The 13802-nt window shown below is 56.4% G+C and overlaps 3 protein-coding genes across 3 annotated transcripts; 1 reads left to right on the top strand and 2 right to left on the bottom strand.

Annotated features, from left to right (window-relative positions):
• Positions 1-1488: 1488 nt before the first annotated feature.
• BXZ73DRAFT_88542 (DUF676-domain-containing protein) lies at positions 1489-3871 on the bottom strand (the record flags this gene model as incomplete). The annotated part of the gene is made up of 9 exons (XM_048024991.1): positions 1489-1635; positions 1841-1986; positions 2010-2073; positions 2126-2291; positions 2347-2491; positions 2549-2766; positions 2851-2954; positions 3177-3404; positions 3854-3871. The coding sequence occupies 9 exons, from the start codon at positions 3869-3871 to the stop codon at positions 1489-1491; spliced, it is 1236 nt and encodes a 411-aa protein (XP_047880686.1).
• A 222-nt stretch (positions 3872-4093) lies between these two features.
• Positions 4094-8663, bottom strand: BXZ73DRAFT_98667 (heme peroxidase; the record flags this gene model as incomplete). The annotated part of the gene is made up of 26 exons (XM_048027757.1): positions 4094-4105; positions 4162-4249; positions 4302-4380; positions 4437-4468; positions 4526-4605; positions 4658-4746; positions 4805-4978; positions 5033-5201; positions 5251-5362; positions 5415-5500; positions 5560-5791; positions 5845-6259; positions 6333-6470; positions 6520-6535; positions 6595-6718; positions 6777-6842; positions 6896-6975; positions 7040-7132; positions 7184-7468; positions 7520-7736; positions 7794-7858; positions 7911-8122; positions 8181-8262; positions 8329-8385; positions 8442-8483; positions 8541-8663. 26 exons carry the CDS (start codon positions 8661-8663, stop codon positions 4094-4096), a joined length of 3168 nt encoding a protein of 1055 aa, XP_047880685.1.
• A 910-nt stretch (positions 8664-9573) lies between these two features.
• On the top strand, positions 9574-10773 carry BXZ73DRAFT_42530 (coatomer epsilon subunit-domain-containing protein; the record flags this gene model as incomplete). The annotated part of the gene is made up of 4 exons (XM_048018973.1): positions 9574-9619; positions 9677-10061; positions 10193-10582; positions 10653-10773. 4 exons carry the CDS (start codon positions 9574-9576, stop codon positions 10771-10773), a joined length of 942 nt encoding a protein of 313 aa, XP_047880684.1.
• Positions 10774-13802: the final 3029 nt, after the last annotated feature.

The raw sequence follows: 13802 nt of genomic DNA, 5'->3' as shown, positions 1-13802 counted from the left end.
GCACATTGTCCTCGCGCGCAACCAGCACGGGCGTCATGGTTCGGGAGACGCTGTGCTCGTCCAAGAAGGAACGGGAGTTGCGGCGTCGGACTTCCACGGTGTCTGGTGGGGTCAGCAAGCCCAGGTCGGTGCCCCTGCGTGCCGGAGTCTTGGGGTCCAGGACAAGTTCACTATATTGAAGCGAAAGTACAGTCAGCGCGGGGCACTTACAAGCAACGCAAAGGAGAGTGTACGAACGTAGGAGCACTGCTCAGCGGCACCAGAGAGCGGCGCGGGTGCGAGATGGTGTCGGACATGTCGTTGACCGATTGTTGCGCAGCGAGCTCGCCTTGAACAGAGCCTTGGACGTCCGATCGGTCGTCGACAGGGTCCACGTCCATCATACCAGCGTCGCCGTCTACATGGGGAGGGTTCTGCAGCTGCAGCCTCAGGCCGCTGATCTGCTCGTCTTTCTCTTCAATGACGACCACAAGCTGCCCAGAGGAGTGTTCAGCGATGACACGCTAACGCAAAGAATCGCCACCCACCTGGCGCTTCGTGATGTTGGGGACCGGCCCGACCTGACGCTGGATAGACCTCCCAACGGTCAACGAGGACGCATCGTCCCCGCACTCCATCTGTGCCCGCCTCGCACTGGCGCAACCCGTCAGCACAGCCGAAACCCAAAGCACGGTAACGAGTGATCACGTACGCTTGCTGAAGGACCACCGTCGGCTTGTACCTGTAATTGCCGCCAGAGACGCGCCTTTTGTCCAGCAGCTTTGCCTGGATCTGACGCGCATCTTCAGGTTAGCAACGCTCGTGGTTTCAATCATTATCACAGGCTCACCATGTTGTGCAAAGTGCTGTGGACGTACGCCCCGGTCCTCTTGTTGTCTTTGCCGGGCCCAGACTGTGTAGCCGCCGGAGGGTCACTGAGCACGCCCGAGTAAGCTAGAGGCACCATGCAGAAGGCGGAGCACGCACCGGATTGGCACATCTCCGCCTCGGTGAAGGACCCCTCAGGTCGCACGCGCACTTGGTTGAAGATTCCTGCCTAAATATTCAAAAACAACACGAGTGTGACAACAAGTAGACAACATACGGTCGCGGGTTGTTGCGCATCGGACCATCTTGACGGGTTGTATGCAAAAAGAGAGGGAGGATGAGGGGCCGCATGGCCGACGCACCTATAAAAGTGGCCGATCCTTCTCGACAGGACTCACAAAGCACGCCGTCCACAAAGGCGTCAGCTTCTTCGCAATGGGATACGTGGAATAACGATAAGGGCGTCGCATGTCAATGATTGAGTCAACACTACAGCGTGATTACGGTACAACCGTCCCTACAAACAGGTGAGCAAACGTCCAATGAGACTGAGCCGTAAGTCTAACAAGCATTATAATAGAAAGCAGAATATAGCAGAACAAACGGGAATCGCCGTCGCGACGGGCAATCATTAAACTGTCCCATCCACCCACACAAAGCCTCCGCCGCGCCGGGCGACGGCTAGATGATCCAGTGGTCCGCCCAATGCTGTAGCACGGACTCGCCCTCTTTGTGGACCGGAAAGCGCTTCACGTCGCGCGAGATGATGACGGCGTGCGCGTTCATCACGTTCGGGAACCAAGCGAGCTCCTTCTTGAGCCGGGCAGGCTGTCGAGCCACTTGATGATTCGCATCTGCGCCTCGCGGAGTGTAGGCGCGCCCGGCTCGTTCGCCTTGCCTTGCCTTTCTCCTGCTGTTGACGCCTTCACCTGCCTGGATGCGCCATCGGACCCAGTGGTGGACGAGGAGGCGAGGCTGCCAAGGTCGGGGACATCGCGGCGGACGCTGAGGCGGCGGAAGTGGCGGGAGTCACGGACGATGCGGTGCCGTTCTCGGCGAAGTCACCCTCGAAGATCTCGAGCATTGCCCCCTCCATGTCGTGTTCGAGCTTGCCTACGATGTGCGCGAGGCGCTCCGTGCCCGATTCGGAGCCTTCCTTCTCAGCAGCTGGATGCGCGCCTTTGATTTGTGCGAGTCGAGACTCAGACGAGTGAGGACGAGGGACATGAACAGGGGAATCAGCAAAGGCGTCATAGCATAGATCACCTACGGCAGGACTTCAGTACAGGTTAGAATGACATCTGTGAATGATCCTTACCAGATTGAAAGGGAAGCCAAATTGGAGCGGAGGCGGCAGCATAGGACGCCTGGGCTTCATGCTTTTGAACCACTCCGATGACAGAGGTGTAACCTGGGGCTTGGCCAGAAATTGTTCGGGTATGTTGTATGACTTGATTATAGCGGGATACGTTTCATCTAATTCTCTGTGGACAAGAGCATTAGGCCTCAGCATCGTACATCTCGGGTTTTAAGACGCACATTGTGACTCCATTAAATTCATGGTTGAGGAACGGATCTGTGGCTTTAATGGCGGCGGTGACATAAGGAACCGTGAGGTCATTGACGGCGTTGGCGTATATCCGGACATGCTGGAACGAGGCGAGTGCCTGGTAGAAGATGCGGGCTTCGAGACGCGGAAATTAGCATGAAGGCGCGCGACGAAGCGTGGATATGAACTCACATGGGTCAGCCATAACCTCCAGCAATGGTCGACCATTCTTCGACCACTTGTCGACGGTGTAGAACTGTTCTCCCGTCCGCGAAAGCAGTTTGGGCCCGAAGTAGTTCGTGAGCGACGAGAGGAAAGTCGGGTACTTGGGTAGGCCTATATGCGGTGTTGCCAATGTGTTGAAATTCACCGGAGTAACGGTGTCAAAGAACCCGCGCTGGTGCAAGATCCTACAGGAGCACAAGCCTATCAGCGAGAGCCCCACATACTCGCGCTATCGCCGATGCTCAAAATGAGAGAAGCAGAGCACGTACCCGATGACATAGCGCGAGACGAGCCCGCCAAGGGAGTATCCGGTCACCGAGAACCGGGTCACCTTCCTGCCCTCCTTCTGCAGCGATTTGACCTCAGCGTAGATCTGCAAACAACCGATACCAACGCGTCAGCTCATGCCGTGCGTCCATTTCATCTGCCGCTGCACACGCCCCGACCGCGCGTTCCCTCAGGGAGGCAACCCCACGCTCCCCACGGACGTCGCGTCCAGCAGCCTCTCCGTCACGCATTCGCCCTCGCCCTCAGAGTCGAACGAGTGCTCCGCGCCCCAACCCCGACCGACTAGTGCACAACAGAAGACCCTCACCTCCTCCGCGACGCGCTCCCCGCCCCAGTCGATCCCGTCGTACGTCGCCGCCTCCTGGTTCGTCTCCGCCACCAGCACATGTAGCCTTTCCCCGCCGGGGCCCACGCTCCTGCTCGCGTCCGCGGCCGCGCCGCGCGTCGCGAGCATCACCCGCCGCGTCTCCGCGAGGTGGCTCGGGTTGCCCCACATGCCGTGCACGAGCACGAGCAGGTGCACCGTCTCCGTTGCCTCGGGTGGGGGTGTCGACGGCGCGGACGGGCGCGAGGCCGCGGGCTGGGCGAAGGACGGCATCGAGGCGGACGCGGACGCGGCTGTTGCGTCGGGCGCAGCGTCAGGGTTGAGATATGAGGAGGAAGAGGCTTCCGCGGACATCGGGATGGGCAGCGATGAGAGGTTGTGTGATAGGTGGTCGCGCGCGAAGTCGGGTCTAGAAGGCAGGTCTGCAAGGCAGGAGAAGGAGAGAAAGCAGGGCAAGGAGGGTGGCCGATGTGGAAGGAGATATGAGAGAAACGAGGAAGGGTGACCGGTGAGGCTTAGAGGACTGGCGGCAGGTGAGAGCATCGGAATGCCGCCCGACGCGGAGGCACCCACTCTCACGTCCGATCGGTATACCGGCGACTGACGCGGCCCTTGGACACCGGCAGCACAAGCGCACGCGATCCCACCCTTTCACGCACGTACTCGCCCGGCACCATCTCCAGACCGCAGCTATATGTAAATCCCGATACCCGCTTGATGTCACTTATACATCGCCTTGGACCTCGACAAATTCAATGATCAACGAACGATGCCGATTCCGTGAAGGGCGGAGGCGATGACAACATATAGCATTGAACATGAGGTACGTTGGACAATCATACGCGATGGAAGCAGTGCGGCAGCCAATGTCACATCGTTCGGAGATGGGTCTCGAATTTTCAGGCATCGAACTGGAACACAGACAATAGTGAGCGCCATGCTGCATTCTAATGCAATATTTCCTCACCTGCACAAGCATAGACGTGGCCCAGGGAGTAAGGTGCTGATCCTTGTTGAGGTATGCATACCGGCTGGTCCTAGAGTCGTCCTTGTACCTACGGATCGCCAGATAAGTGGATGATGCAAGCGCCAACTGAAAACACGTACCGCTTGAGCGTGCCGGACATGCTCGGCGCCCGTCGAAGATTCTTGAAGCTGTACACGGCTTGAAGACATGAGCGACGACCTGTGCAATCACGAAAGCAGATCAGCCTTCAAGAGTATTGGAACATCGACATGAACAGACCTTCGAGGAAAAGTCGAGACCGGTGCACCTGTGACCAGAACATGTCACTTCACTGTAACACGGACGATATAAAGAATGCACTCACTGTCCAGCTCCATCGAGCACAATGTACTCTTCGAACTTGCGGGTGGGGATCACATTCGTTGGGTCAACGAAAGCTTGGCCCTATACAGCATGTTTGGTACAGAAACATTGAATGTCAAAGCATCACACGAACACTGAGGTTGGCCTTCGAGACGTCGACAAAGATGCGGTCGCCCTTCTTGATGGGGCCTTGGCTCAAGTTGACGTCGTTCACAGCTTTGCCTGACAATCCACAGCGAAGCGTCAACTGGTGCACATCATACATGATGCCGATACTCACGGTAAACCCCGCGGAAGGTGGGATCCAGACGACAGGCCTCCAGAACGTATCCTTGCAAGAAGGCCTCGTCCCTCGAGTCGAGCGGCAGTTGTCCGGGCTTCCATTTGGTGCACAGAGATTGCACATCCGTCGGCTTGCTCTCGTCGAGATAGAAGTTCACCACGTTGACCATAGCTGGATTTTGGAGCCCAATTAGCATCTGTCCTACGTTCGCCCACGTTCACTAACCCTGAGAAAGCTCTGCCGTCGCGCCAATCATAAGGGCAAGTACCAAGTTGCATTGTGCATCGACGTCGTAACCAAGTCCGCGGAGTCTTTCGGCGAAGGCGTGCTTCTCGGTTTTGTCTTGCTTCACGAACAGCTGTGATACGGTGTCAAATATCCCGGCGACAGACAGCTGTCAAGAGATGTTAGTTATGAGCGCCTCCCACCTTCGATGGACGTACGCGTGAGCCACCGAACTGGCGACGGATGAGCACCAAGAGGTTGTTGATGTTCTTTGTGACGTGTTGACGAAGCTTGGGGAGTTGGCCAGCTTCGATGTCCAGGAAGAGGAAGCTACATACAGATCGTTGAGTTGCATTTCGACCAACCCGAACAAAAGACTCACGAGTAGGCATCAGACAAGATTTCGAACAACTCGGAAGGAGTAAAATCTCCGCTAGCTTCTGCACTCGATTTGAGCTTGATTCCAGCCTGACGACGTATTGACGGTAAGCCAAAGCTCCGAACATATAAGATGCCTGGAAGCTTACCATATCAGCAACCCAGTAGATGGGCACGACACGCAGCACATCTCTGACGATGTCAACCGTGTGGGTTGAAGTGCCAATTGAACGGCATGATTCGAGTTGCATGAGTTCCCGCGTCTTGTTCAAGAAGAAGTGCTTGACAGTGGACTCGAACATAGGCGATCCGATCAGGACGTCAATCAAGCCTCGCCTCTCGCGAGCAGCTCGAACGGGATCGTTAGAGGCGATGAAGAAGCTGATAGAACCAATCAGGCAGGCCATATAACAACGAGAAGTTATCAAGCTTACCCAGAGCCAGACACCAGGTCCTTGACACGTTCGGGGAAGCCGGTACCGAAGTTCACCTCGTCCGCAAGTATGGTCTTGGCGTCCGCATACATCGACAAAGTTGGAACCTCGTGCGTCGTGACGGGACGCTTCAGGTCGTACTGCGTCCAGTTGAGATTTCCCAAGACCTCTTTCATCTTGTCTGGGGTCATGAGGGGGAACCATGCATATGTACTGTTGTCGGTGTACTCCGCTGGCAGCGTGCGCAGGATCAGACGGCCAAGCATGCTCCCGTTTCCGGGTCCTTCGGGGTCGCGTTGACAATCCGCGAATCCCCATGCAGTGAGGTTGTAGGGTGTGAATTCGGATGTGAAGAAGCGATCGCCGCGCGTGAGGGCGATAGCATCGGCCAGAATTGCACGGCTGACAGTGTACGCTGCGAATTCACCACATCAGTTCGCGCATGAGACCTCATGGACAAACATTGTAAAGGCTTACAAGGACAAGACCTGCGCCTGGAATAACTGGTTTCGCCTCTTCTGCTTGTAGACCGACGTACAGCTCTAGACGGTCGATGTGACCATACAGCTTCTCGGCGGCCCGTGCGACGTCAGGGTTGGTGTTCCATTCGAGGAAACTCGAGTATGCTGCAGGATTGTGAGCGATATCGTTAGGATTTCCGAGAATGAAGCTTACTTTTCAAGCCCAGGAACTGAAAAGACGAGCATCAGTGAGTCGGGACTAGGTACGGGGATAAACTACAGCGCATACCTTGCGGAAATCGTTAAGAGAGCACACTCCCCATCGACGGTTAGACTCGATGCCCATGATTTCGTGCAAGCGCATGACGTGTGGAGTGTGGCGGGCACCGAATGCACCAGCAGGTCGAGAGGTACTATGACATTATCGCAGATTGATGAGAGTCTGTAAGACTGAAATAAGCTTGAACTCACGCGTCCTTGAGAAGGTTCGCTAGTTGCGCATCGTCGAACTTGTTGGTCGCTTCATCTCGCTTGAGCCTACGTATCATCTCAGTTCTGGGGCAAATGTGATAATGGCACAATCAACGTACTCGCCGAATGTCCAATGAGAGATGTCAGGCTCCCGCGCAACCACTTGTTGAGCCATGTCTTTGAAATCTTGGATAGTGAGCTTTTCAAGTCCGACCGTGAGTTAAATGTCAACTGAAATCTGTTGAAAGACTTGCCTCTTCCACAGCCTTGTCCCCGAACAAGTGTTTGCCCATTTCTTCCACCCAGAGCGCGTCATGCTCCGAAGTAGTCGCATGCCAGCGATACAAGCAGTTGAACTGTAAAGATTGAACAGCTGTATCGCCAGCAAGGATGGGAAACGACGTTACCTCCACGCTGCAAGAGTTTCCACGCCCACGTTCGAAAAGACTGTGATCAAGATTGCGCATCTCCTCGAAAGGGTTTAAGCTCCAGCTGCTACCTTGGCGTACAAGACCCAAGATGGCAGCAACGTAGTCGGAGAAGACGGCCGCGCCGAACCAACCACAATTTATCAGGCGTGCAGTCTGAAAGATGCTTTCCTCTTGATCGAAGAGCTCCTTCTGCGAGAGCTCGCCGAGGTTGGAGTTGTAGGTCCTGCGCTCGTTCAGTTCAAGGAGCTTGTTGGCGATGTACTGGATGATGCGGGGTCAGCGAAGCCCGTCTCGGTGGAAGAAGCGACTCACGTTGTGATTGCGGTTGAACAACACCAAGAGAACGCAAACCGGAGGGGGAAGGAGCAACAAGCGATCCTCAGCGAAGGTGTCAGCGACCAAGAGCCCACGGCCGTCAAAGACACGGATCTTCTTGAGCGTCTCCTCGCTATTCCCGTACAGCGGTGCGAGGTCAACGTATGAGGATGTGCCGTTGATAGAGACATCGTTGTGCGAGGTGCGGAATACCCTATGCACACGCAATTATCAATAAAGACACACACAGATCCTCCTGGAATGAACTCACGTATGAATGACCAGCGCCGCAAACGCAAACATGGTGCTCGATAGCCCAGCCGGGTGCGGGATGAACTAGATGCACATACAATGAGTAATTGAGGCCGTATTAGTCGTTAAAATATACCTTCTCGCGTCTCAGCAGAGTGTCGAAGACCAAGCCTGGGTCAGGTAGTTCGTTGACGGGCAGTGGGTGTGTCTGAGTTACACTGCGAGAGTATGGCGTCCCAGCTTTTCCTAGGTCCGGGTTCGACGGGTCATTGTTAGATCCGTCGGCGGTACGGAAGGCATATTGATTGCCGACGAAAGTGTCCGGAGGGTGGGGTAGATCGTTGTAAACTGGTGGGCATGAAGCCATGTAAGTAAAATGATCTATTGATACGCAGGAGGTGCGTACGCAATTGTATCACTGCATTCTGGAGCTTATCCGCAAGAGGGTGGCCCGCATTGTTCGAGAGGAACACAAGGGTATGTTCAAGCTGCAATCACTGAGGTTAGTATCACAATCTGAACACAGCCACATACACCAAGTCTCAAGGCCTTACCAGCATCTTCCGATCATCGATTCCATCCGGGTGAGAGAGCAGATCCACGATACCCTCCTGGGAACGAAGGCGAGTGTGAATGGCACATACAGGTCGACCACTGCTTGACCTACGATGTTGGAGACGTCCGATGCAAAGGGCATGTGCTCCTTGATCTATGGCAACGCGATGACATCAGGTATGGACCCTCAAGAAGCAATAGATGCACACACCTTGTCCTTGAAAGCTTGGAAGCCCTTCAAGGGCTGTGTCGAAGGGGAAGGAGGGACAGAGTCATTGGTGTCGACAGACAGGGTGGAGAACCGCCTGGCGAGCTTGGAGGTGAGGGTGGACATCGCGGAGAGAGAGCGACTGAGTTGGATGAAGATGCCGTCGAGCTTATATGGGGACCCGGGGCGTTGGTCGGGAACGGGGAACGGGGTGGGCAGGGTGATTGGCATTCAAGGAGCGAAGAAGGTGACGCCAGATCAGCAGGTCGTGGGACGTGGGCGGGAGAGTGTGGCTTTCGCTCGAAGATTGCGATGGTTCCATGCCAGCGGGAGGAAAGGGGGCGTTCATTTGGAAGTTAGGCGGACGAGTGCCTGCAATTAGCGGTCACGCTGCCGACAAACAGTCGAGCCTCCGAGGATGGCCTGTCGGAGGACGCGCAGCTCTGCTTCTGGAAACGACGCGAGAACTTGTCGACTTCCCTGCAACTGTCAAAAGTGCACAACGCTCTTGAGCGCTCCCTGTGCTTGTGCACGGGCCATGTCCTCCATTTAGATGACCAGGTGTTCGACGTGGTGACGGCATGCGTTGTGTTTGTGCGTACATAACTCAGAGGTGGTGCAAGTCTTGCAGCCGATGCGTCAGATTCTGGGAAGTTTCGGATGTCATCTCACAACTTCCGAGACTTCTTACCGCTCATCACGTCTCCGGCGTGATTCAGCGACTGCACGCGCCCGTGCAGAGCATACTTAACGAGAGGCTCTTCAATTTGACAGCTTGGGATCACGGACCTCGGGCATCGTTCTATCCATGAGCGGTAACAAAGGACTGCCAGTATTTGGATCAGCTTAGACATATGCCCGCCTTGAAAGCACCAGATCTCACACCTTGTCACTGTTCGCGGTCAACTTCCAAGGCGGCAGATAGGCGCCTGCTGCTGCCAGTCCTCGCAGGTCCTCGCCGCGAGCTCATCGAACGGGCGCCTCTCATACTCTCGTTCCTGAACACTACTTCGTGTTTTTCCCCTCCATCTACATCATGGACTCTTCAGAACTATACCATGTCAAGCAACAATTCACTCTCGGTACGACAAACTCCCTCTCTCTTCTGGCGTTCTGACAGCTCACTTGCGTGCTTCCAGGCGCCTACAAGTCTCTCGTAGACCTCACCCTCCCCGACGCTCTTTCACCCGAGTACAATCCAACACTGGTCTACCAGGCTCGCGCACACATAGCTCTTGGAAATACCGCGGCAGCGGAGGCATTGATCCCAGCAGACACCGAGAATGTCGCCCTGAAGAGCGTCGCGGCGCTGGCGCGCTTCGTGACCGCAGACGAAGATGCGAGGGAGCCGATCCTGGAGGAGTTCCGAGACCTGAGCGTGGAGATCGAGGGAGAATGCGATGCGAGCGCATGGGAGAAGGGCGTCGTGCGGGTGCTCGCGGGGACGGCCTTCGTGCGGGTGGGAGAGATCGAGGAGGCATTGGAGACTCTCGGAGCGGGCAACGACACACAGAACCTCGAAGCGTGAGTCTTTGCTTCCATTCTCTACCCCAGAGCGCGATACACAACACCAAAATCATCCGTCTCGCACTTCCACCGTTCATGCTTCCATCCTCACGCCAGCGTTCTTCGTTGACCACCTTCCCCACCTCTAGTGTCGCATACACCGTCCAGGTCTACCTCTCCATCCACCGCCCCGACCTCGCACGCAAGGAGTTCGATCGCGCCAAGCGCTGGGCCGAGGACGACCTCCTCCTGCAGCTCATCGAGGCCTCGATCGGCCTCGGGAGCGGCAAGGACGCCTACTCCGACGCGCACGCCTTCTACACCGAGCAGCTCGCGAACCCCTCCCTCTCCTCCCCGCACCTCCTCACCGCGCGCGGCGTCGCGCGGCTCCTCCGTGGCGAAGTTCCTGCCGCGACGAGCGACCTCGAAGAGGCACAGTCGCAGATGGGCGGCGCGCCCGACGCGGAGACCCTTGCAGCCCAGGTTATCGCCGCCGGCCTTGCGGCGCCCAAAGCGGCAGAAGCGGACGAGCTGTTCAGGTGCGTTCGTCTTCCTATATGCTCGCGTGTATGAGAAAGGGTTAGCTGATCCAGTGGGCGGCCGTGACAGCAAACTGGCTGCGGAGCACCCAGGCCACCCGCTCGTGACGGATTATCACCAAAAGGCATCCTTGTTCGACGAGCTGGCTTCAAAGTTCACGGTCCCCCCTCTTGCCGCGGCGTCGGCTTAGTCAGTTGTATGCGGCGGTCGGAGGAATCTCATCGTGTTGTACGCTTTTGTTTTGGCTGTGGGGGCCGGCTGACGTTCGTGTGTGGTACGAAGATATCACAAGGTAGTCCGTTCATCTCAGGATCCCCGGACCAAGTGGTCAAAACACGTCGCGGGTCTGTCAAGGCCGGACCAAGATCTTCGCAGGCCGGTCGAGTCGTCGGAGCCTGTGGCCGGCGTCTCGGGCCGGTCATGCCATAAGTACAATTTGGGAAATGGTTGGAGAACGATGATCTTGAAGCTTGATGTCTTTGGGATGCGGCACGGTAGGGTTGAGTACTAGTGCTTGAGTCCATTTCTGCCCCAGGACAGAAAACAGTGTCATTCATTGCCACTCCTTCTTCCGCCACAGAATACCTGCAGTAGGGACGATGTCCTGTTCCTTCTCGACGCGCAGAGCGAGGTCGCCCTTCACGACACTCTTGATGAGCATTGAGGGCGACAAACTCCTTGCAGACAGTCATCTTTACAAGAAGTCGCAACGCAAGGGACGAGTGCCTGCAGAACTCCTCCTCCGACAGCAAACACGATGAGCCGGACCGTTGTGCATTTCCTGAGTGGAGAGTATCAGGAAGTAGGTTGCGCTAGAGTATAGCACTGCCGGAGGCAATGCGAGCTCATCAGCGGGGTTCACATAACATGGCATCATCTAGTAGCGGAGACATTCACTTCGAGTCTCCAGTCTGCGGTGAGTCGTTACTCTGGATGCCAACGAGAAAATGAGGCAACGATGAAGCTTTGAAGTTTGGGACTAACTGCAGGCACTTGTCGTGAGGGTGCCATCTGGCTTCCGGCGGAAAGGCTCAGCGCAACTTCAACAAGCCCACTGAGATGTCGATGAGACATGTACATGTTCTGGAAGTCTGGTCACGACGTGACGAGGGCGTGTCACTGTCAGCAAGGCGACAGGAGGCGCCGTCGGTGAAGCCGACCAAGTTGCAATGACCTTAATACCCATCCGCGTCCGGCCCGGCCAGAGGTATCGCCAAATTCAAATTGGCAGGCGACCCAAATCTAGTAACGGACAGCACAGCATGCGACGGACCAGTGCTTGCACCTCCTCCGGACGGAACCTTGGGCAACATCTTTCAGGCTCCGGGCGCAGTCACAGGTTGTGGGCAGCGCTCGCATGCTCCGGGGCGCAAAAGAAACACGAGCGGGAGGACGTTTCACGGGTACAGACAGCGCGAACCTGCCCGGGGCGGGGAGCTCCCTGCTTTGGCCGCAACCGTATCGGGGCGGGACAGTGCACGAGCGCGGCGGATCGGGGGCCTCGGCCCTCGCCGCCTGCGGCTCCACTGATCGCTCTGTGGTCGTTTGTGACGTCCCACCCCACTCCGGCCATCCACTCCGCGCATATATAATCGAGGTGCGTGTTCACTTTGTCCGTTACCGTCTCATACACTCACCTCCTCACCCACATACCCTCGTCCCTACTCGTCTCCAGACACCTCACCCTCTTCTCACGACCCGCTCACACGACTGCAACCACCACCATGAGCCGCTCCTGGGACATCAACGCCTTCTCAGCGTCCTCGAACGCTGGGACCACCCCTACCCTCTCGCGCAAGCGCGGGAAGCAGTTCCGCGCCGCTGTGGAGTTCGTCCTCAGCTCGCTCCCCACGGACGCCCCCTCGGGCACCCCGTTCCCGTCGGCCAAGTCCGATGGTGTGGAGGACGCAACGGACGAGAAGCATCAAGATCCGGACGTCCTCAGCGATGACGCGAGCACCGGCTCAAACACACTGCGCACTGTACGCAGGAAGAAGAGCTCGGTCGATCTCCGTGACGTCTTCCTCTCCACAGAGTACGTGCCCGCCGAGTCGACTTCAAGTTCATAAATGAGCCGCACAGGTATGTCGCCGTGTCTGTGTCTTCCATGGCTGTTGCTGACTCCATTACAGGCTATGTTCACGAAATAACGACCTATCACGACTGCGTCTCAATGTTGTAGATGACCAACGACATGTATCCTTTACAGTGTGACATTCGGACACTTTGTGGGCACTTCCAGGTCTCGTCGCCTGGGGTGTATGTTTTTTGTAGCACACAAAGCGACTTGTACTTTAGCTATGCACTTCTTATGGGGAACCGCCCGGTCTGGCCCTATACACATCTTTGTTGTAGATATTCCCGTAGAATACCACTCTCTCCCTGCGTGCGCTTGCACGACAGCCAGACTACATCGTGTGCGCAGCGCCGATCGTCAGTCTTGTCCCTCGTCAAACCGATCACACAAAAATGTCCGCCTCTGTGAGACACGCTCAAGGTACCCTCGTTGTGTGCCCAAAACATCATTGTTTCAATCTGCCAGATCACGTCTACATTGCCCTTGAACGCGGCGCCTTGAAAAAAATTTCGTGTAGTAATAAGCGGGTTGTCATACAGACTGCATCTGAGTGGCCGAGTCGTCGAGCCGACTCAGGTCAACGGGGAGTCAAGGGTACCCCCTCACACATTGTCCGTTTTCTGGGGTACTATGTCGGTTGTCGAAGTCAGACATTCGAGGTCAAAACCTGTTGAGCAGTAGGTGAGGGACAGTAGACTTTGTCATAATTTCCTTCCAGGGCATCCATTCCCCGACCGCCCTCGAAAACGTCGAGCAACCAGGGTGCTCGTGTGCGCCAATACGCCTTTGCATGCACCACCAAGCCTCCTCGCACTCCGACCGCGCGGCGTGCATATACGAACGAGGGTACCTGTCACCCTAATGCACGACGTCGCAAGTACAGTACATGCCAAGCACATGCTCGACAACTGCCGGAAAAGGCATGAATTTGACCAGCACGCGAATCCCACCGATCTGCGACGTGAGAGGTGGTACATGCAAACAAAACGAGGACCCCACGACGCAGGCACGCGGGCATGTCACATCCTGCCTGCCCCCAGATGTGCCAGCCACGTCCAGCCCATCCCGAACATGCATCTCCGGATACTAATACTAGTTACGGCTCGTTGACGTCCGAGGACGTGCACGGTCCTATCAGTCCG

Source organism: Epithele typhae (assembly GCF_022376455.1).
Source record: "Epithele typhae strain CBS 203.58 chromosome Unknown BXZ73scaffold_8, whole genome shotgun sequence".
Taxonomy (NCBI): Eukaryota; Fungi; Basidiomycota; class Agaricomycetes; order Polyporales; family Epitheliaceae; genus Epithele; species Epithele typhae.
The sequence above is the reverse complement of the archived record's forward strand: the minus strand, read 5'-3'. Positions and strand labels throughout refer to the sequence as shown.